Below are 24,515 nucleotides of genomic sequence, written 5' to 3'. Positions count from 1 at the left end.
GGGTAAAACAAATCTAAACCCATTTTGCAACTTTGACATGTGTTGGAAAAATTGTACATATCACTACTACTACATATACAACTACGGTACTTTGTGCATCCAGGTGGATTATACCTTGTTTTTTTCCAGGTAAAATTGAGTTTTCATTGGTTATGGATATCTCCTGATTTTTTTTTTTTTTTTTTTTTATTATCCAAGGAAAACTGGCCCAAAAAAGTAAAAGAATTTATTATTCTTATTTTAACTGTATATTTCTTGCTGCTACCATTACCTACCACCAAAGAATGACCCAAAATAAATTCTTCTCTTCTTGACGATCTCAGTGATACCACATATGTGTATGTTGTTGTTTGTACCCATAGTACAGACCAGAAACAATAGTGCACATTTTGCTGTTTTTTTTTTTTTTTTTTTTTATTTTTTGTTTTTAAATCCTACCTAAAACACACTGATACTAATAGAAAAAAAAAATCCTGCCCAAAAAACATTGACCCAAACACGAACTCTAGGGCTGACCTAGATCAAACCTTGATCTAGGTATTTTTTTTATTATATTTTTCTTCTTATTTTTTTTTTTTTCTACACACAATTTTTTTATTTTTTTTTAATTTCTCTGCAAGGACAGAGAAAGATGCCCTGTATCTGTCCCATCCAGAGACTGAAAACATGGGTGCGGGCTTCAAAGTGACTGATCACTATGATGGCCAATCAGAGAATATCACAGCGATCAGGTGACCCACAGTCGGACGTTCCGGGTCCCGATCGTTAGAACGGGGCCTGCAGCTCTCGGTAAGACCCCAGTCTCTGGGCTGGGAGCGTGCTGTGTGGCATTCTCCCAGCACCAAAGGGAGATGCGCAAATTAGCATCCCCATGGAAAAAAAGCCCAGTCCAGTAGGATACGCATATTTGCGTACGGTCAGCGTGAAGGGGTTAATCTGCCAAGCCACAAATTTACATCTCGGGACCACGCCGTAGCTATGAGCTATTTAGTTACTTAGATTTAGTTTATGTAGTTTTATTGCCCCCCCCCCCCCCCCCCTCGGCTTTTTTTCATCTTTTAGATTGATATCTTAGATTTTTGGGTTCCCAGCTGCCCCATATGATTTACCCGGTGGTCTCACTCACCCTGTTGGATTTTTGATTTCTGTTGCTTTGTAGACTTTGCAGTTTTGAGACACTGTTGACGAGTCATACTACTGGAGCCTAAAGGGTAACTCCTCTTTCAACAAAATATATATTTATAGCGTATACAATTGCGACAGAAGTGCTATTGTAATTGAATGTTATTAAAAATGACCTTTCTTTTCCGATCTGCCGCGTTGTATTTTTCTGTAAAATGCAATCCTGGAGGCCTTCTGTACAGAGATGTTGTACAGAACGCCCCCCCAGGTATGTCATTTCCTGCTTGTGTGATTGACATCTATGCATGTTGCTTTTGAGCGTTTCTGCTGTGCTTTCTGCTTTTTGTAACCTCATTTTTACCACGATTTGCAATTTGTGTCTTTCTTTTTTTTCCCCTTACATTCACTGTATATAGCTGGTTGCTAAGGAGCGGGTCGGGAAGCTGGCTTCCGCATCCTTTGCAATGGATGAGTCATCAACTGTCAGCGGGGTTCCCCACTGACAGCTGAATGTAAAAAAATGATTGCCGGCTAAAAAAAATTCACGAAAAAAAAAAGTTTTCTTAAAAATTTTTTTGCATGGGGGTGTCTCCAAATCCATACCAGACCGAAGGGCTGGACTGGGGGGTGGGGGGACCCCACTTGTTTTTTGTTTTGTTTTTGTTTTTTTTGTTTTTTTTTTGTTTTTTCATTTTTTTTAGCCGGCAATTTTTTTTTTTTTTTTCCCCCGTTAATTTCTAAAAAAAAAAAGAGACACAAAACGCAAATCGTCGTGAATTTCGGGTAAAAACGCAGTACTTGCGTTTTGGATGCAGGTCCATTGAAGTCTATTGCATGCAAAGGGCTGCATTTTGCAGGAAAAAAAGTCCCCAACCCTTTCCAAAAACTTAGGACTGCAAAAATGCATTGATGTGAACGTGTCCCATGGGAACACCATGTTAAAAAAATATTATCTGCATTTCTGCAAAATGCAAAAAGCATCAAAAAACACATTAATTAGTGTGAATGGAGCCTTAGATAAAAGGCATATTTTGAGCATCCCCTGCAAGAAGAATGTTATTTTTGGTGAGATACTCCCAAAGTTAAATCGTGTGTAAAGGGATGCAGGCCCAGCCACTTTCCTCATTAGAGCTAAATGATAATTATAAAATCACTCCTATTCACTTTGCACATGGACACAGACAAACCGCTATTTCTTCAGAATAATGTTGGTTAAAATGCTTGCAATGTTCATCTATCACCCAGAGGGGAATGTGTTTTTTTCTCAACAAAAGTGGAATTAATCTTTAAATACAATATTTAACTCCTAGACATTTTGCTGTCTCTGTAGGTTGGTGGGGGGGGGGGGGGGAGAGAGAAATGTCTAAGAAGTTCACCCTTACCCACTACCATTACTTAATGAAGACCCCCCCCCCCCCCACCCCCAGTAAGGGGATACCTGTTGTTTTCGGTTTTCCTAGGTGTTTTATATTAAACAGTTGTGAAGTCAATGCAGTTTATATAACCCGGTTATTTCCTCTGTTTACCCACAGCAAAACCGAGACCTGGACATGTTTATTAATGCTTCAAAGAACTTTAACCTGAATATCACTTGGGCAACAAGCTTTGCAGGTAATAAAACTCATTCTTTAATAATGGGAGGTGTCATTTAAAGAATAATGAAAATGCAAGGAAAGGGCTAATAATATCTGATAATACAAACAGTAATCCAAATGGGAAATGGATTTACAGCTTCTTTCCAATACCTGACATCTTTACAAAGTATGTATTTTTAGCTTATTCCATGCTCATTTAAGATCAAAGCAGGGAAAGCTCTGTATGTAACCAGACCAAATCTTGGGGTTTGGCGATTTAAAGGTTTTGATGGCAATAGTGGTGATTTAGATTTGAATGTTACACCAGTGTTTTGCACTTCGTTCTCAGTTATCTAAGAAAGAACAAAAAAAAAACTTATTTAAACTTGAGGTAAGTAACCCAGCAGTGCTGAACGAAAGAAAACTGACAGCTCTGAAGGAGCCCCTGTACTAACTATGTTATGTTAGTACAGCGGTCTCCCATGCTGTTGTATTGTGTGTGTCCCCCAACGTAAGAACACTCCGATCAGTGCTCTCAGCCATTGAGAGCGCTGATCGGGAGCCAATCAGACCTTTTTTGGTCATGCCCCTTCGACAGAAGCCAGGTGAACCTTCTGCAGTACACACAGGCTGAATGTCTGCCAATTTCTATTGAACCGGCCGATGCTACCCGACATTCGGCCCGTGTGCACTAGGCTTAAGAAATTAGGGGGGCTGTGAGAACAGGCAGGCGGATGGGGTTGTACACATGCAGTGGCCGCAGCAAACACTATTCCCTGTGTTCCCTCAGTGGTGGTACCCTTCAAGCGAACTGGGCGGCTCAACTGTGTGTAATGCGCACAGTTGCGGTGAGGCATTTGTAGGGTTAAAATGTATCACCTCCTCACCGCCTGTCACATGCCCCCTGAAAAGCGCTCTACAGCGAAACGATTTTCAGAGGGGAAGAAAGGTCTGCCATGAGTCTAAACATAGCATAACACTAGCATGTCATATTTTTAGGATCTTCCTCAATGACAACATTTTCGGTAGGTACTGGTCCAAGGATCACCCGTGCAAAATGAAGGGAAATCTGAGCACATGACCTGTCGGGTTGCTTGGGTACTGGAGTCTTAGGCTAGGTTCACATCTGTGTGGGTGATTACCGCTGCGGAAATGCACCTGTTCCTGCAACCACAACCACCCGCACAGAAAAATGCAGGAGTGGGTGCCATTAATGCTAGTGGCATGCCGCATGTACTGGGAACCGTTCTGCACTTTGCAGTTCCCGTGCGGGCTGCGATTTCTGAAATGCTGCAGGGATGTTTTCCCTGCGTTTCAGGAGGCAAATGAATAGGCTGCCGTGCCTGTGCAAAACTGGGCCCGCAGAGCCGCACACATGTGAACCTAGCTTTACAGGGTAGCAAAGACTGGCATTTTCAGTAGTGGTTTCTCTGTGTTGCATTGCATTTTTCCAGATTGGGCCTGTCCTATTTAGTCATATTGTTTGTACTTTCTTAGTTGCATTGCTGTCAGTGGATGCTTTTGTAAATGCAAAGAAACCACAGAGACTGCCTTTAGGGTTCATCTTCTATTGCAGTTATTGTGGAAAAAACAAATTTTATAAGTAGCAGCTGGTCACTTACCTCAAACTACTAAATATCCTTAATGTAGAACTATAGGCAAAACTTTATCTTTACATTTTAGATTAAGGGAGGGGTTATAAGCTGTCAGATTTTTTTTCGCACCCTCTGTGTCCCATTGCGGAGATTTCCCTTTAACTTCCTATCAAATAGGCAAACAGGAAGTGAGAGGAAATCCCTGCAAATTAAGGGAATTCCTTGGTTACCCCCAGGTCACCAGAACCAGTGTCCCCATTTGAAGATTTAACCTCTATTATTTTTCTGGGGACAACCCACAATTTGGGATTTTATTTTACTTTTACTTTCAATGATGATGGTAAACAGGACAGATAGAGAGGTTAAATCTCCCTAACTGGGGCACAGACAGCAATAAAAACTGACAAGTGTTATAATCCATCTCCAATCTATCCAAAACGAAAAAAAACATTTTGCCTTTAGTTATACTTTAACTTCAGTATTCATGATGAGCATGCTTGAGGGTAGGTTCGCACCAGGTGCGGTAGGACTGCGTTGGGCGACTATTCCAACGCAATCTCACCGCAAAACAATGCAAAATGCTTGGCGCATTTGCACTGTTGTCATCCTACTGCTTCCTACCCCGTACCTACCGATCCGTAGTAATGCAGCAGCCGCTGTGAATGTATCCTGAAAGCAAGTGTTCTCATAGGTTACCTACTCTGATGTATGTGCTCACAAAGCTGCATGAGCGTGCAGAATATTTGTAAGTGCGATTTGTGCTACTTAAATTGACAGTGATAAATATCTAGCTTGGTTACATCAGAGGCCTTGTATACACAGGGCGACAATCCACACAGGTAGGGACCCGCATGGTTGTCATATTGGGGCACAGCAGCTGTGTCCTAATCGACAACGGTGGGACTGCTAGCACGGGGATGCATGCAACATCTGTGTATCCCTGTGCCGGTAAAACATGGCCCTGCATGAAGCATGTATGTTATCACTCCCTGTAACACTAGCAATACTCCTCACACTAACCCTCATTTTAACCCTAACACTAACCCTCACACTAACCCTTATTTTATCCCTAACACTATCCCTCACACTAACACTCTTAGTAACCCTAACAACTACCCCTCACACCTACCATAATTTTAACCCTAACAATACCTCTCACACTTAACCCTCTTTGTACCTAACGGAGGTGGCTGCCCAGGTATACCTTTACAGGTGTTGTAGTGGCTGGTAGTGTCCACATCTTGTACGGTTTACATGCTGGTTCTTGGACTCCCAGATTCCATTTGTGACAGACCGCTTGGCACCCCTCTTGGGTGCTTCTACCAAACAGTGCCCTCCCAACCCTTCCAGCAGACTGATACCTAATACCAGCCCTTTTACCCAAAGCATCATACCCAGACAAGATGTTGAGGTAAAACCAAAAGAAATTGTTTATTGAACAGAAATCCAGTTTTTATACACTTCAAATGTAGGGCAATTACCACATGAGCAATCGTGTGAATGAGGCCTAATTCTTCATATCTCACATCATGAGGATTCTGGGGATGCAGAAATTCATTGTAGTAGTCTGTGCTGTATGTAGCACAGACTATTACAGGTGTCTCTTGAGTGGCTTACTACTTATATATATGGAAGGTGTTCAGTCATTTAATCTGAGAATGCCTTTGTTCAGTATAGAAATTACAAGTTGCTCGAACAGCATATGGCACTGACTATATGTAGCACAGACTACAGTGCATTTCTGCATCCCCAGCATCACTCCCAGATGTGACTTATGAAGATTAAGGGTGGCTTCACACTGGCTAAAGCGGGTGAAAAGCACAGCAAACCCATGGGTTTCGTGTGTGTTAGCTGTGCTTTCCCATAGACTTTTTTGGTGCGCTTTCTGAAACGGCACCAAAACCGTGGGACATCAAACATGCAGCATGCAGGAATTTTGGTGCTCTTTTTAAATGGCACAAAAACCAAGGGACCTCATAGAAGCCTATGGAAAATCTGCACAAAAACCTTGTGTTAGCTGCGCTTTAGCACAGCAGGGCAGTGTGCAACCATTGCACAGGGCAGGTAAGTATAACATGTTTATTATTTTAATAGAGAAGTACAGCCAAAGCTTGTTTGGATCACAGGAGTGCAGTTCATTTCTGCTGAAGCTCGCTGTCTGCTGACACTACAGAGCTGATCCAGGCTCGGGTGAGATCCCGACACTGGAGTCGGGATCCGCCCACGTGCTTGGACCAGCACCCGGCTTATCCTCTCAGTGAGTCGCTGAGAACCAGAGTCCGCTGCTCTCAACCCCTCCACAACCCAGCACTCCAGTGAGCAAGGGGGGAGCAGAGAAGTGAGTGGTGACTGACAGTCTACAGCTCTCTGCTCAGGGACCTCTGAGAGGTTCTCAGTGTTGGAGCCGGCGGGGGACAGATACAGCATCAGACTGATGCTGTATCCACCTAACCAAGTATAAATCTGCAAAAATCCCCAAACCCATACTTCTTAAAAATTGTCGTATTTACATTCACTTCAAATTAACTTTAAACAACAAATTTAAGGTCATCTCAAACACTTTTCTTATTTTGTTTTTACTGGTTGTGACTAGCATTTTGTTTATTTTAAAGTGTTAGAATAGTTCTTGACCTTTCATAGGGGTCATATGGTGTCTGTTAAAGGTCTGCGTGCAAATTCGATTTTTCAGCCTCTGAATAGAACTGTCCTTTAAAGAAATGATTGTGTGCAGTTAAAGTAAACCCAGTGGCCTCTTAAAGTTCAGTTAAATGGAAGAATATTTATTCAGGTGCTCTTTATTAGAGGCCTGTGTGCCAGGTAAAGGGCTGACCACATCTGCTTCTAATTGTAACACACTCAGCTGTGGAGAGGAAATGAAAACAAGTGCATTTTCCATCAGTTCGCTGCACAGCGAGAATCTACTGCGATCTCAAGAATTTTTTTTCTTATTTCCATTGCGTGCACATGATTTCCTCTGATTCAGGGGCTGGATAGTATTTTATATTGGTTTTGTTACTCCAACCTAGCAGCCCTGCTTATTTACAGGTGGATCATTCCTGCACACGTGAATGGATAAAAGGTTATCTGTATGCTCTGGAATAGGGTCATTTCTTACAGTACCAGTGGATGATTTCCTTGGAAATCAGAATTGTGTTTTTGTACAAACATTGACATTCTCTGTAGGAGCATCCCAATACTTTATATGGCATGTCAAAATCGTGACATTCATTATTTTGCCTATTGTTTCTGGAACTTGAGTGGATTTTTATCTTCAGATGACTTTAGGACACAGTCAAACCATATATTCTATAATCACATCTGTCCCTTTCCCTTTATAATCACCATCTATCCTTGCCCCCCTATCGTCATCTATCCCTGTCCTCCATTGTCACCGTCTATCCCTGTCCCCCTATCATCATAATCTATCTCTGTTCCCCCATAATCACCATCTGCCCCCCCCCCCCCCCATAATCACCATTCCCCCCCCTACCATAAACGCCACCTATCCTTATGCCCCCCCCCCCCATAATCACCATATCCCCCCCCCAATAAAAAAACACCATTTATCCCCCTCCCCCCCATAAACACCATCTCTCCCCCCTCCCAATAATTGCCACCCCATAATTATCATCTAACCCCCCCCCCCCCCCCATAATCACCATCTATCCCTATCCTCCATAATCGTTATCTGTCTCTGTCCTCAGTTGTCACCATCTATCCCTGTCCCCCTATAATCACCAACTATCCCTGTCCCCCTATCATCATCTATCCCTGTTCCCCATCTCTGTTCCCCCATAATCACCATCTGTCCCCCCCCCCCATAATCTCCATCTCCCCCCCCCCATAAACGCCATCTATCTCCCTCCCCCTATAAATGCCATCTATCCCCCTCCCCCTATAAACGCCATCTATCCCCCTCCCCCCATAAACGCCATCTATCCCCCTCCCCCCATAAACGCCATCTATCCCCCTCCCCCCATAAACGCCATCTATCCCCCTCCCCCCATAAACGCCATCTATCCCCCCCATAGTCTCCATCTATCCCTATCCCTCCCCCATAATTTTCTAACTCCCTGCCCCCCCATAATCACAATCTACCCCTCCATATAATGACAATCTATCCCTGTCCCCCATTCCCATCCCCCCAAAAGCCATCTGTCCCCAATTATTTTCAATGTTGTAACACATGAACCTTTAATAGAGAGTGCAATCTTGCCAGCAATAGTTCTTTGACTAAGATCTCCCCATGGATTCTTCCTTACTGCACACTTCAGGTTCCAATGTGACTCTGCAGGCTTCTGGGTATTCATAAATTCCTTGTTCTATGTGAATGACAACCTAAGTTCAAAAGCTGCAGAGTGGTGCAGGGACTGAAAGCCAATGGGCAGTGAGCATGCATTAGGGAGAGCCAAGGTTTTATAATAGCCAGATATTGTGGACGGTGCTAAGGAGGAAACTGGAATTTTATACTTTTACAATTGCTTCCCCTGAACTGCATAATAATTCTTCCTGGAGTTTGATCCTCTTTATTCTGTGTTTGTGTTTATTCCCCAAATCCTTCTATAGAATTGGAATATGTACTTTATTTAATGGGCTCTTTATCTTTGCCTCAATATTTTGTTGTTGATTTGCAGCTGGCACACAGACAGGTGAGGAAATTCCCATCATCTCCAGGACGAATATCAAAGAGTGTAAAGATACCTTCTCCAATGAAAAGTTTGACTTCCACAACAATCCCAACATCACCTTCTTTGTTTATGTCAGTAACTTCACCTGGCCGATAAAGATACAGGTAAGAGAAAGAAGGACAACTGTGACTGGTCTCCTTATCTTGAGCTTTGTCATACATTCTGTTGACATAAATTATGGGAGCGGATCAGATTGATTTGTTGCAATACACTAAAAAGTTTTCGTTTTTCTTTCCCGTCCATGGAGGAACACAAACACAGGAAGTCTTTACCTTTGGGTTATACTGCCATCTGCAGGAGGTTTGGAAACTGGTAAACAAAGTGTAGGCCAGCCCAGAATAACCCCTCCTACTTATCAGCTTACCTGTTTTGTGCTGGTGTTCTATAACGGGAGTCTCAAAAATGCGGCGTGGGGGCCAGATTCTGCCCTCTGCTTGCCAATATCCACCCCCTGCAGTGACACCAACAAAGGGGCACTATTTCTCCCACTGACAGCAATGTTGGGGCACTATTCCTTTCACTGACACTAACAATGAAGCACTATACCTCCCACTGACACCAATATTGGGGCATTGATTACCCCCATTGACGCCAGGGCATTTTCCATGTAAACCGATAGACTGGCCCGCCCAAAGCATGAAAAACAGTAAGTCGACCCTTTGTGTACAAAGTTTGAAGACCCCTGTTCTAGGAGGGTGGCCATCTTTTCTGTAGCTCTGCTGGGTAAAAGACCAACTATTTTAGTTGGCACCTGTTTCTTCATTCTTTGTTCTTTTGCAGTCAGGACTTTTTTTCCTACATCGCTGCAGTGGCCTTGTCTCTTTGATTGCAGCTGTTCAGCATGCTTGTCTGCATCCTAAATTCTTTTGCCATCTGCTCGTTGAGTGTATCCCATCATTGAAGTCCTCTTAGCCTTGTCATGTTTGGTTGTATCTTCTCCCTTTTCACTTAGAGTTTTTACTGTGGTCACACAAGGCTTTGACCCAGATCACATAGTTTTTTTTTACTGACCCAGATCACAGAAGCTTGAAGTTCCCTCTCTCACACTCTTCTGCAGATTATATATCTGACTTGCCTGTGGCTTCTACGCCATAAGCCTCAGAGACTCTGAGTCGTTGCAGTCCTTGAATGAAGATTTAACTCTTGAATTCGCACAGTCTAATTCTATTACTCCCACATTAAAAGAGATCAACGGCACAACCATTTGTCCCTTCACGCACACACCAGGGTGCTTGGTGTAATCCTAGACTCTGATCTCTCCTTCAACCCCCACATTCAATCACTGGCTGCATCTTGCCGCCTTAACCTCCGCAACATTTCTAGAATTCTCCCCTTCCTAACGACAGTACAAAACAGCTTCTTCTTCACTCCTTTGTTGTCTCCCACCTTGACTACTGAAACTCTTGTCACTGGCCTACCTTTACACAGGCTACCCCTTTCAGTCCATTATGAATGCAGCTGCCAGACTAATACACCTTACTCACCGATCCGTGACTGCTGCCCCTCTCTGCCAATCCCTTCACTGGCTTCCCCTACCCCACCGTATAAAATTCAAAATACTAACCACAACATACAAGGCCATTCACAACATCGCCTCCAGGTACATCAACAACCTCATCTGCAGATATCGCCCAAACGGTCCCCTCCACTCCTCACAAGATCTCCTGCTCTCTAGCTTCCTTCTTGCCTCCTCCCATGCTCGCCTCCATTACTTCTCCATAGCCTCTCCCATCCTCTGGAACTCCCTGTACCAGTATGTCCGGTCAGCCTCTACTCTGTACGCCTTTAGGCGATCCCTCAAAAACTCACTTATTCCGGGTAACCTCCCCCACCTCTACCTAAGAACTGTACTTGAGTCACCTCCATCAGATAACCCCACTGCAGCTACCTTTTGTACCACCTCCCTCTCCCTTTAGATTATAAGCGCCATGAGCAGAACCCTCCTTTTCCTACTGTATTTAACTGTATTGTATTTGTACTGTCCCCCCTCTACATTGTAAAGCGCTGCGCAAACTGTTGGCGCTATATAAATCCTGTATAATACCGTATTTTTCCATGTATAAGACGCCCCCCAACTTTTCCACCCCAAAATTAAGAAATCAATATTTTAAACATAAAACAGAACACATTTTTATTTAGTAATTATCTCAGGTAACGTTTACATACCAGTATATTATGCAGCATATCACTTTATTCAGCATCTGTTGCATCACTGTTTTCTTCATCAGTAATAGTCCCAGACAGAAGGAGGAGTTCTTCCTGTTTCTCCACTGCCTGATCATACACTCAGTGGGGGGAAGTCCAAACGGTCTCTCTGCAGCTCTATTTCCATGCTCATTTGCATAGCTGACTACATTCAGTTTGAATTTTGCAGAGTAAGACAATCGCTTACCGGTATTTATTATTTTATTTTCTGACATCTTGGGCTCAGAACGCTCCGGTCCTTGTTGCATCTGCGCACTCTCCACCTCCAATGGGACAGCATTTGCGCATTCTCCACCTCCAGCTGACATCAGTAACATACGGCTCATGATTGGAGGAAGCCTGTTTGACCAGCTATGGGCAGCTAAGCACCTGGGCGGCTCTCTCCCAGGCTGACTGACCGTGCATAAGACGCCCCTCGATTTTAAGTCTAATGATTTTAGGAAAAAGTCGGTTCGGAAAATGTCATTCTCTGCTGCAGAAAAGTGCTTGACATTTTCTGAACTGAATATTGGGGCCCTGTATCTCAGGGGCACTTAGTGCTATAAATGCCAGCTTTGGATATTTTATGGTGCTAGTTCCACTGAGTTTGCACACCAAATTTGGGGTTCCTAGCACTAAGTGGCCCCGAGATACGGGGCCCCAAAGTCGGTCAACTGTGTCCATCTGCAGCAATGTCATTTCGGGACCATTTGGGTTCAGAGACCCCAAATTTTGGCTGCAGCTAGGGGGCATCTAGGAACCCTTAACTACAGAGTTTGAAGTTCGGGGGACCTATGGCTGCAAATGGGCACAGTGAGGCATGCAAATGAGCACAGTGAGGCTGCAAGTGGGCATTGTTGACCCTCTTTTCCACTTACTCACCCTCGTCTTTACTCGGGTCACTAAGTTTTTCCCATTTTTTTGTGGTAAATTAGGGCCTCGACTTATACTCGGAACGACTTATACTCGAGTATATACGGTACATTTTTTTTGTGCGCTTAAATACAAGGGAAAATAAATAAAATGATTATCAAAATGTAAAATAATTCCTTTTTTTCTGCATAGACTAAAATGACCCCTTGAAGAAGACCACAATTAGAAGGGTTGAAACGCGTAGGGGTTCTATGTGGAAGGTTACTCTTTGGCAATAAAATGCAATTTTATTAAAATTTCATACAATACGTATTTTCATCTTGGTCGGTGGTTTTGTCATCTTCATGTGAATTGCCAGAGCACAATTTTTTACAACTCTCATGTAACTGTCAAATTGCTTTTTGATACAATAAAAAATTTTAATGAAAAATCTTTGAACAATATCTTGGCTGCTAAAAAAAAAAAAAAAAAAAAAAAAACCCATGATGGAACCTTTCCATTTTACAGTAATAAAAATAAAGGAGGCTGTTTCAGCTCTGTTTCAGTGCACAAAAAACTAGAGGATCAGCTTGTTGCATTCACCAGTGCTCCTTCCAGCTTTGGGTTGTTTAAAACTCCAATAGCTGCAAACTCATTTTCTTTGAACCTGCTTTTCTAACTCTTTGAAGATTAAAAGCATTCTTATAAGCTGTTTGCTCCCCCTGCTGTGGATTTTTGTACTAATAAAGCCAGTTTGTATTCACCATAGTGTTCCGTTTTATCCTCTTAAGAGAACTTTATTCTCTTAGTCTTTTTTGTATGCTATTAGGGCAACCTGAACTGCATCCTACGAGGTTCGTTTGGATGAAGGCCATGTACTCACTCGCTATTATCCTTTATATCTACTAGTACTTAAATTTGGTTGATCCAGGCAAACCCTTGTTAAATTTTGTTTGCTCCCCCTAAGCACTTATTAGCTTGTATCTGTTTGAGGATCTTGTACGCAAGTAACCTACTGCCATTAGAGAATGCTTGCCTTTCATTAAGGATACAAACAATAAGCAGTTGGAAGCCCTTACTAGAGCTCAGTTCTTGCTGGCGGGTTTCACCCCTCATCCGATTCTGGCTGTAACCTTACTTTTCTAAACCATGTCTGACTGGTCAAAATCCCTTATGAGGTCTATCGCTGCTGCAGTTTATCCCTTGCCCATCGAACAAGTGGAGAAGATGCCTGTAGTATTAATTTACGGCTGTGATCGTTTTCTGGAAAGCCTTTCACCTTGTATAAAAAGCATTTGATCCACATAGCATTTGAAGTGCAACATCTCTTCCATCAAGGCAAAAGAACCCCTCTTTCTCAGTGAAAGGAGCCTTAATACTTAACACACACACACACTGTTTAATTTACATTGCCCCTTCTATTTCTGTATGTGGATGATGGCACTGTAATTATTTTAATAAAAGAATGACATCTAAGTACCTTTTCCTAATCGATATTCAGCTGTCACATGACCCAGCTCTTTCCCAGCCTGTCTGCAGGGAAACTTAAGCAGGAGGAGCTTCTAGTCCTCTGCTGCTGGGCACATGTTAAAAAAAAAAAAAAAAAACAGCCTTTACAATACAGAGTAAAAATAAATAATATCAATAAACTGTTTTAGGCCCCTTTCACATGGGCGCCTCCATTCTGCAGGATCCGCTTGCTCAGCATGCGGATGACAGGTCTGTCTCCCCTTACTGAGCGGAGATGGACAGAGTCCTGCGATCCGGGCGATCCGATGAAAATGGACCACTTGTCTGTTTCCATCCTATCCGATCCAGCAGATGGATAGAAAATAGGACCGCCATCCGTCCGGTTTTGGCGGAGAAGATCAGATCGAATAGCAGCAGGTGTCAGTGGACATGTCACCGCTCACATCCGCCGCTCCATAGAGGTGAATGGAGTGTCCGATCAGTTCCACCTGAAAAACTGACAGGCGGATCTGATCGGACAGCTCCGTGTGAAAATATTTTTTGGCATATAACAATGGTGTGGGCGGATTTCTGCCAGTCACAGGCTGTGTTACCGCCCCTTCAGCCTGTATCTTAGAATAAGCGTGAGGTGAAGCCTCCATCAATCTACATGTAATATCCCACCCCCATTGTGTTTAGCTGGTTAGTGGCCATGGAGGAGGAGGGAGGGTGTGCGCTGTCATTTAACCACTGTGTATATGCCCACATGTGTGACTAGAGTCACATGGTCTGTGATGGGGAGGAAATGCTCAGCATAGAAACTCACTGAAAACTGAGCATGTGCAGAGCTGCCAACACTGCTTTGCAAAATCCCTAGCTGAATTGGGGACATGATCAGAAGGGGGAGATAGAGAGCAGCAGGATCAACTAGGTTTTTTGCAGAATACAGAAAACAGATCTCATAGTGAGTGTGAATAGCATGTACACCATTTATTGATAGTTTTTTATTATGTGGGTTTAGTGACACTTTAATTAGCAGACCATGAAGTTTTCTTCCTCTCGGAATGTTCAGAAGTGTTCCTTTTTTTTATTATTTATTTATTTATTTTACTTTTTCCCCCCACTACTTCAACTTCTTTATTGAGACTCTTGAAGCTTATCTCCACCTGCAAGTTTTGGCACTCAGTCTGGCAAATCCTCAAACAAGCCATCCTCTGCATGAAGATGGGCCCCCATTTCCCACAGCATAGGGACGTTTGTTAACCTTAGATGCTTGGATGTTCTGTACATGGTATCCTAGAACTGCAAACTAGAGTTTCACTCCCTGCCTTCTCTTTGGTTTCTTGCCTCCAACCTTCCTTTTTTAATTCGCAGTTTAGCGGAGGCCTTCTGGATTAAGATGTCATTGTACCAGCTCTGTGTCATAATGGTTCCAGGGACATTATTCTAGTATGTTAACCATACCCAAGTCCAATCCCATTCTGTATCTCCGAGGTCCAAAAGTTTTTGTTTGGGTTCAAAAGTTCTGCATGAAATCGACCAAATTTGTAGGAATACTTTTCTAGCTTCTGTGGACATCAAATATGCTTACCTTCATGTCCTCATCTTTCCAGAAATTTCTGCATGTTGCTGTGGTTCCCTTTCATGGCCCTGCTTTTCAGTCTCTAATTTCCACCTCAGGCATTCACCACGGTGCATGCCCCTCCTACGGCTGCGCTCTGATGGCACCCTTATTGTGGGTTACTCAGATAACTTCTTGTTGAGGAAACAGCGCAAGCTCTGTACAATTAATGAGTCTCGGACTATCCAGACAATTTACTGGTTCAAATGGATCTTCGCCTTCAAATATCTTCGCTGCAACAGGCCCATTCCATTGTTTACAGTATCCTGGGTCTAGTCCTGGGCACAGCTCGGTCCAGTGTTCTTTATAAAGGAGAAAATTCAGACAGCTCAGTCTGTTTCTAAAGGTTCTGTCCATGAGTTGTCCTACTTTCCATATTTGTTTGCATGTCTTGAGCCCTATGGTAACCTACTTCAAAGCAGTTCTATTTGCCCAGTTGAATTACAGATTTTTGCAACCTAACAGCATCTCTAGTCATAGGATAGGTTTATTAGGTCTCTAGACAGATTGGTAATTTTATCACCAAGGACCAAATTGTCCCTAGCTGGGTATCTCCAGAATCTGGCTTTGGAGTCATGGAACTACTTCCTTTCTGTTATTTGGATGATCCTTATGACAGATGACAGCCTGTCGGGCTGGGGAGGAGTCCTGGGAACCCTGTTGGCACAAGGGACTTGGTCATCGGTGGAGTTTTCATCTCACAATCAACAGAACTTTGAGTTATTTGGAGGACCATCCTGCAGGAGTGTTAGCTGATGCAGGTTCAGTTGAACATATGCCGCAATGGTGGAATGCATTAATCATCATGGAGAAACGGGAAGTCCCGTCATAGAAAGAGAAGTCGATTTGATTTTTTCCCCGGAAGAAGGTCATGTTCCAGCATTGTCAGCCTCGAACACTTTCAGGCAGATTTCTTTATCCAGCAATGCCTGGACCCAGGGGGGGAATGGTCCATTCATCCAGTAGTGTTCTATGACTTGGGACACAGGTGATTGATGCCAGATGTGAACCTTCTGGTCTCCAGGTTTAACAAAATCTGGACAGATTTTTCTCCAGGTACATGGATCCTCTAGGGCAGGGGATCACCAAACTGCAGTCCTACAGCTTTTACGGCGCTACACATCCTATGAGATATAACTCACTGACATTCATAGACATGACTAAGCATGATGGAATTGTAGTTCCTGAACAACTGGAGGGACATAGTTTAGAGACCCCAGCAGTAAATGTTGGTTGGGATCAGTACACCCTGATCTAAGCACTTTCCCCCCTGAAACCATTTCCTTGTCTACTTGCCAGGATCGAGATGCAGGGAATCCTGGTACTTCAGTTTGGCCCAGGTAAATGTGGTATGCCGACACCTGGCAGACGCTCCTTGGACACTGTGAGATCATTAGGATCATATGTCCCAAGGACTGGTTTGCAACTACACAGTTGCTGGCATTAACAATACAACTGTTGAAGCCCAGTTTCTGAGGAACAGGAGCATCTGAGCCCCCTAGCCTATGATACTAAAAGCTAGAAAGCCTACTTCTTGCTAGGTCTATTATCGGAGGTGAAAGACTTACTTCATTTGTCAGTCCAATCCTCCTGTAGGCAGCAACATAACTCGAAGGTTAAAAACATCTTGGGTCCCTCAGACTATAAGAAAATTATTTTAATTTGAGTGCAAAAAGCCTCTTTTATATATGTTTAGTGTATTATGCAACTTAGTATTTATTACTAATTTAAAGCTAAAAGCCTTGCAGGTAAAAAAAAAAGTCAGTCTATTGTTTAGATCTATAAATAAAGTCCTTTCACAGTTTTTTTTTTTGTTTGTGTCTGAAACTGGTTAGAGCTAGTATGCAAAATAGACCATCTGTTAAACAAGATATCCATAATGTGTCTGTACCTTCTTAGGATGTCCCTGTGCTGGTATTGTGTATCTAAAAAAAAAAACAAAAAACGTATATATTGTTGCAGATTACTGGACCTAAGATGTGGTGTTTGCATTTGTTTTCTATCTTTCAGCCTTTTTTCTTCTTTTTTTGTTTTATTTTCCTACTGATGGTTTTACCAGTAACACACTTAGTGCCGGTTCACACTAGACGCGGCACGACTTGCAGGTCGCCTCACCGAGGCGACCTGCACACGACTGCCGGGGCGACTTGCAAGACGACTTCTGTATAGAAGTCTATGCAAGTCGCCCCCAAAGTAGTACAGGAACCTTTCTTCTAAGTCGGAGCGACTTGCGTCGCTCTGATTAGAACGGTTCCATTGTACAGAACGGGAGGCGACTTGTCAGGCGGCTAGGTCGCCTGACAAGTCGCCCCCGTGTGAACCGAGCCTTATTGTTTTCGGATAACAACTCTCACCCCTATTGTATAAAGACATCAGAAACAAGATAGGTTTATGGAATCCCGCCCCTCTCCTATTGTCCCTAAAATAGAGGGGTGGTGTTCCATCGTCCCCATCTATAGCTGGGAATAGTGTAAATATAACGGTCAGAAAGCGCAGGAGGTTATTAACCCCCAAGATTTCTAGCACAGGTATTTCTCAATTAACAGACACAACAAAAAACGACACCCCGAGAATGCCAAACACGACAATAATCATTTTTTTATTTCTGCACGGTTTCATTTTTTTTTTTTTGATTTAGAAGATTTGCTTTTATGAAATGATATTGGACTTCTGTTATACGACCAGCTTGAATGTAAATAATGCTTAGCGTTCCTCTGCAAAAATGCTGTCACATTCGTGCTGCACCTTTCAGTCCCCCTGCCCTGCCTGAATGCCAAGTCATTCTGATCAGGCAGCTGCAGCACTTCCAGATGGTGATGAATATTGCACGTTCCCCACCTCTATTAACTAGTTATCCAGCCCATCATAGCTATGGGACAATAGCTGCTTTTTTATGATCTGCTTTTTTTTTAAAAAAAAATAGGAAAAATTGCTTTATCTAGAAAAAGAACCTGTTGTCAGATGAATATGGTAAAAACATAACTGGTCGGTGGATTGTGCTCCATCTTTTAGCAACCCCCAACAATTGCTTGTCTATCCAGGATGTAGTCTTGACTTTGCAAATTGAGCACCAGCTCCCCATTATGCCATGCAGTGCAGGCAGCTTGGCAACCTACTGTGAGCTTCTTTATCTGAAAGTGATTGTAAAGCTTCCTTTTTGTTATGAGAAGTAACAAACAGGTTATAATTACCTGCTCTGTGCAATGGTTTTGCACAGAGCAGCTCTGATCCTCCTCTTCTGGGGTCCCCCGCCAGCTCTCCTGGTTCGTCCCCCCCCCCCCCCCCCACCGAGTCCCCCATAGAAAGCCGCTTTCTCATGCGAGCTCAATCCTGAGCTGTCCTGTCTGTGTCTATTGATGCAGACAGCGGGGCTCGACCCCGCTCCCTCCTCATAGGTTTTGATTGACAGGAGCCAATGGCTCCCGCTGCTATCAATCTGCCCAGTGAGGAGGGACAGACCCAGGAGAGCATCTGCTTTCACGCTCATCGCTCGATCTTGATCAGGCTCAGTTCCCCTGCAATAAGTTGTTTTTTTTTTTTTTTTTTTTAACCATAAAGTGGTTGTAAACCCCATTTATGAAATCTGACCTGGGCACATATAGTTACATAGTAGGTGAGGTTTGGAAAAAGACACAAGTCCATTAAGTCCAACCTATGTGTGTGATTATATGTCAGTATTACATTGTATATCCCTGTATGTTGTGGTCGTTCATGTAGCTGTAGTGTTTACTTATCTCTCTCCAAAGCTCTGAGTGTCTTTGTGCTGCTCCATTCCTCTGTTATCAGCATGATAACGTCTGACAAGCTCTCGACACAGGAGATAAAAGCAGCTGAAATTTTGTGTTGGGCAGGTAACTTAGAGATAGATAATCAGAGAGCTTGTCTATTCACAGCACAGCTCTGCAGGTTTCTTTGTTCCTCTGCCTATGTGGAAGGTGGGGGGGGGAGGGTGCCTTTCCTCCAGTCGGCTCTCACACAGTGTAAGCTCAGACTCCCCTCCCACTGCTGAAACAGGAAGGAAGATTTGTAACACGATGTGCACATTATAAAGAGTGTAGAAAGTGAAAGACAGTAGATATACATGTAAAACTTATGTAGGGAGATTTGTTTCATCTCTGTATATCATCTGAGGCTGTTCACTGACTGGATATAGGAGAGGGTTTAATCCACTTTAAAGCAGAGTTCCACCCAAAAATCTAACTTCCACTTTAAGGAAAGGTGCCCACTGACATGCCACATTTTGCATGTCATTTTTTTTGGGGGGGGGGGAGCTCCCATTTCCCACTGGCGCAATGCGGCGCCGGAAGAGAGATCACCTCTCCCTCCTCCCTCTCGGCAATCATCTGGGACACGTCACAGGTCCCAGATGATTGCCCAGCCAGTCACGGTGCGCCGTGCGGCTCACACATGCACAGTGTGTGCCCGGCTGTGAAGCCACAGCCGGGTGCCCACAGTGACAGTGCTGGCGCTGCAGAGAGGCGGGGATACGAGCGGGGCTTCATTCCCCTGCAACGCTGGACCATGGGAAAGGTGAGTGTCCGATTTATTAAAAGTCAGCAGCTGCAGTATTTGTAGCTGCTGACTTATAATTTTCTTTATTTTCTTTAAGCGGAACTCCACTTTAATGCATAGACTACATTATGGTAAAAAAACATTCAAGGCTTTAGAAAGTGAATTTCTTCTTTTTCTAACGAAGCATCCTAAATTCGATCAGTGGGCGACCCTTGTCTGTACCCTCCCATTTGCTATCCAATGATTTAAACACTGTCGGGCAAAAAGCACCCTCATCCAATCAGTGGCGGCTGTCAGAATACAGTAGCTGCATTGGTAAACTTGGCCATCCTTGCTGTTTAGCTGCATTCACATGGGTGTTTTAGCCATGGTGCCAATCCCAGCAGCAGGAATCTGCTGACGGATATCAAAATCCGCGGAGCCCGTACACTGCAATGATAGGCAGTCAATGGCCTCAGCTACTCCTACCTGTTCGCACAACCAGCAATCACTTGGGGTTATGGCAGCTGGACGCACTTAATGTGCTTTACGCTAAAGTTACTCACTTATGGTAAATGCGGGCAGGCATGACGGGTCCCTGAGAGTTCCTGCCATGTCCCCTAAATGTTGTTTGTTGAGATTGAATCTTTCTGTAATCATAGTTTATCTGTGGGAGAATGAACCATGAACTGTGGTATTTTGATCTTTTTTTTTTTTTTTTTTTTTTTCCCCGTAAATGCCCCCGTTTCCTCTGTAGTCTTGATGGTCAGTGCTCGTTAGGCGGTGGAGGCTCCAGAGAAGGCTGTTTTGGAAAGTGGCTGGGCGGGAGGGTGGGGCCTCATCCTGCAGAAATAGTTTATTTTTCCTATCACGGCTTTAGTGGTGTGAGAAGATTAACCCTTCGCTTCCACAGTTTTCTGAGAGTTTCTTCTATATAGCTGCACCATGTTGTGGGTTTTGGAGTGCCTTGTTTTCCACCTGTTATCTCTTCAGAAATGTTAAGATTATTTCATAGAGGAGAATTCATCATTGCACAGGATACTGTACCAAATGAAAGGAAGGAAATGCCAAGTTTTGAGACGCCAACAGGAAAAGCATGCTGCTTTTGTGTGATCTTAAGACCAACTAGCCATTGCAAGTTTGTGGACACCTGAAATTAAACTACACTTATATGAACATGGACTGTCCTCCAGATTGAGTTCAGGTGTTCCCAGTTAAAGTGGCTGTAAACCTCAGACAGGAAATATGAACAAAGAGTATCCCTTTATAGCAGGGTTATGCAATTAGTGGACCTCCAGCTGTTGCAGAACTACAAGTCCCATGAGGCATAGTAAGACTTTTATCGGGACTGCGACATTATGGCGGAGACATCGGACACTTTTGACACAAACAGTATCCCTCTATAGCAGGGATAGGCAATTAGCTGACCTCCAGCTGTTGCAGAACTACAAGTCCCATGAGGCATAGTAAGACTGACAGCCACAAGCATGACACCCAGAGGCAAAGGCATGATGGGACTTGTAGTTTTGCAGCAGCTGGAAGTTTGCTAATTGCATATTGCTGCTCTATAGCGTGTACTTGTCTCAATTTATAGCACGAAGTGTAATTTCTGTCTGCTGCTTTGTTCTTCTGCTATCAGCTTGAACCACTTCTGACAAGTTTTCCTGACACCAATAGAAATAAGGTCCCCACAAATAGAGCTTTCTTTTGGTGGTATTTGATCATCTCTGCGGGTTTTATTTTTTGCGCTATAAACAAAAAAAGAGCGACATTTTAAAAAAGAAACACTATTTTGTACTTTTTGCTATAATAAATATCCCCCTTTTTTAAAAAAAAGTTTAGACCGATATGTATTCTTCCACATATTTTTGGTAATAAAAATCGCAATAAGCGTATATTGATGGGTTTGCGCAAAAGTTATAGTGTCTACAAAATAGCTTTATAGCATTTTTATTATTATTTTTTTTTTTTACTAGTAATGGTGGCGATCTGCGTTTTTTATCGGGACTGCGACATTTTGGCGGAGACATCGGACACTTTTGACACATTTTTGAGCATTTATACAGCGATCAGTGCTATAAAAATGCACTAATTACTATAAAAATGTCACTGGCAGTGAAGGGGGTTAACACTAGGGGGCGATCAAGGGGTTAACTGTGTTCCCTCTCTGTGTTCTAACTGAAGGGGGGATGGTACTATCTAGGGGAGATGACAGATCGCTGTTCATACTCTGTATGAACAGACGATCAGCCTCCTCTCCCCTCAGAGAACCGGAAACTGTGTTTTTGCACACACAGATCCCGGTTCTTTGTGTGTCACGAGCGATCGGCTCCAGGGGGCGAGCAGCGGGCGTACGGGGTGAATCGACATTACATAACGTCGTTTTGCCCAGCCGTGCCATTCTGCCATAGTAAAACTGCGGCGGCTGGTCGTCAAGTGATTAAAGGTGGTTCTACAAAATATTGAATTGGGGGGGGGGGGGTTTGGCTGAATACAAATCCACACCACACTTTTCACATATTTATTTGTACAAAATTTTGAGAACCATTTATCATTTTCCTTCCACTTCACAATTATGTGCCACTTTGTTGGTCTATCAACTAAAATCCCAATAAAATACATTTTATTGGAAAATTTCAAGGGGGATGAATACTTTTTCAAGGCACTGTATGTAAGTGTTTACTACCACTTTAAGGGTACTGTTAATGCTAAAGCATACAAAGACTGCCAAGAGCACTTCTAATGTGACAAACAAAGGTTGGAGACGGCCCTTTTGTGTTCCAGCGTGACCGACTAAGCCAGCTCCATAAAGACATGGTTTTATGAGTTTTGTGTGTAGGAACTCTAGTGGTCTGCACAGAGCTCAACCTTAACCCTCTGGAGAAGCTTTGAGATGAATTGGAAAGCCAAATTTTCTTGACCAAGGCCAGTACCTGACCTCACAGGTGCTTGGCATGCAGTAAATTTCCACTGCCAAAGAAATCTGCTCTAAAATCTCATGGAAAGCAAAGGGATGCAATCTCCATATGGGTGCCCATGGTTTTGGAATGGGGTTTCCCAAAAGTTCATAAAGGTGTGATGGTTACTCACAGGCCCACAAACTTTTCTCCGTAGTCGTAGACGTTTTCTGTATTCACGGATAGCACTCCCCTGTTAATGGAACTAAAGCCACGAACACACGAGCGGAACGTCCGAGAGAAAAAATCCGACAGGAACTTTTCATTGTGTATTCCGATCGTGTGTGTGCCTCATCTGGCTTTTTTTTTTTTTTTGGAAGATTCTGACGTACCTAGAAATAGAAGATGTTCTAAATATTTCCAACGGAGCCAATTCCTATCGGGGAAAACCGCTCGTCTGTATGCTGTTCCGACGGACCAATAACGACGCATGCTCTGAAGCAAGTACGAGACGGAAGCCATTGGCTACTGGCTATTGAACTTCCTTTTTCTAGTCCCTTTGTACGTGTTGTACGTCACCGCGTTCTGGATGGTCGGACTTTGGTGTGACCGTGTGTAGGCAAGACCGCTTGAATGGAATTCCGTCGGAGTTCCGTCGGAGAAACCTTCGGAGTTTATTCCGACGGCAAAACCGGTCGTGTGTACGCGGCATAACAGTTTGGTAAAGGAGGGAGTTATTGGGACAGCATTCTGCTTTGAAAATCTAAAATGGATTAGAGGAGCCTCATAAAATTCCCAAGCACCAACGGGCATTGTATTATGGAGGATAATAGGGGACACATTTTTCTATGATGTGGTAAAAATTTTAATTTGACCCTGGTTCCTTGTAAAGGTGATCTTCATGTGGGTTATGAAAGACATAGGGCTTTTGTTTAAATGCCTGCTGGTCAGACAAAGGTTTTTGTTGCAAATTGCATTTAATGGCATTTAAACAGTGCTCTACCTAATTCAAAAGGCCTGTCTACATGAGGTCCAAATCAGATTTGGGAAATGCAGGTTTTTATCTTCTGGCTGCTGCAGTTAAGCAGTTTGATGGCAGACTAGTCTCAGACATTGGATGTCTGCAGCACTTCCACATCTTTAAAGCATGTTTGTCCATTCTGTGACAACTCCTCTACAGCGGAGTGCGTGTGTGTCCCATAAGTGTTTATGTTAGGCGTGCAGCACATTCCCTGGAATATATCTGTGATTTCTGTGAAATCGGCTCTATCAATGGCCCCCCTGTGCCCGAGCTTTGCCACTCTATAAATATCACGCAAGTGGTTTGTGTCCGGCTGTTAGTTTAGGAAGTTTTTTCTGCTCCCAGAATCTTCTACTTCCAAGCCGTACACACAGGCCGGACTGTGCGCCCGGTGAATGCCAGCTCTGTGCTGTTGCCATGTTTGCGGTATGACGCGGAATAAATACCTGATTTCCAAAGAGGAAAACAGCCTGCTATTTTATTTATGAGGACAAACCCGCTCCTATTTCCTGACCAGATGCAAATACAGATGCTGATTGCAGCCAAAGCTCGCACCTTACAGCTGTCCTGTGTATTGCGGTGTCGGGAGTGGCATCATGTGAGGAACTGTGTAAAGGTAACCGTGCGCTTTAATACATAGCTCTGCAAGCAAAGCGCATGGACTCTATAATAGCCAAAATTTATACCAAGTTCTAAACGCCTCAATAAAAGCGAATTAAAAGGAATCCCCTGGAAAAAGTGTTTGTAGTCTGTGATTACTGACCTCTCCTGAAAAATGCTACTTACCTGTTTCTAAAAGTGTAACTGCGGTGCATACTAGAAAAAATGTGTAAGCGATGTATACAACCGCTTTAAGGGTGGAACATGTAACACGTTGCAGCAGCTGAAGCCCCTCCCCCCTCCCCAGTGACAGTGGGAGGGCATCTTCCCAGGGTGCCCGCTGTCACTGTTTGAAAATAACGTGGCCTAGCGGGGCTCTGCCCGCCCGGCCACGTCATTCGTTCACAGTCCTCTGTGAATG

General features: G+C 43.5%; 1 protein-coding gene across 1 annotated transcript in view; it reads left to right on the top strand.

The window, feature by feature from the left end:
• The window catches only part of ATRN (attractin), a gene marked incomplete in the record, with an annotated part of 355,064 nt that overhangs the window by 215,655 nt on the left and 114,894 nt on the right, over positions 1–24,515 (top strand). Inside the window, 2 exon segments of the mRNA XM_073611025.1 lie at positions 2,655–2,733; positions 8,926–9,083. Of these exon segments, the coding sequence (XP_073467126.1) occupies positions 2,655–2,733; positions 8,926–9,083 (237 nt within the window).

This window comes from Aquarana catesbeiana, linkage group LG01, assembly GCF_042186555.1.
Source record: "Aquarana catesbeiana isolate 2022-GZ linkage group LG01, ASM4218655v1, whole genome shotgun sequence".
NCBI classification, from domain to species: domain Eukaryota; kingdom Metazoa; phylum Chordata; class Amphibia; order Anura; family Ranidae; genus Aquarana; species Aquarana catesbeiana.
Note: the sequence above shows the minus strand (reverse complement) of the source record. Positions and strands in the feature narration are given on the sequence as shown.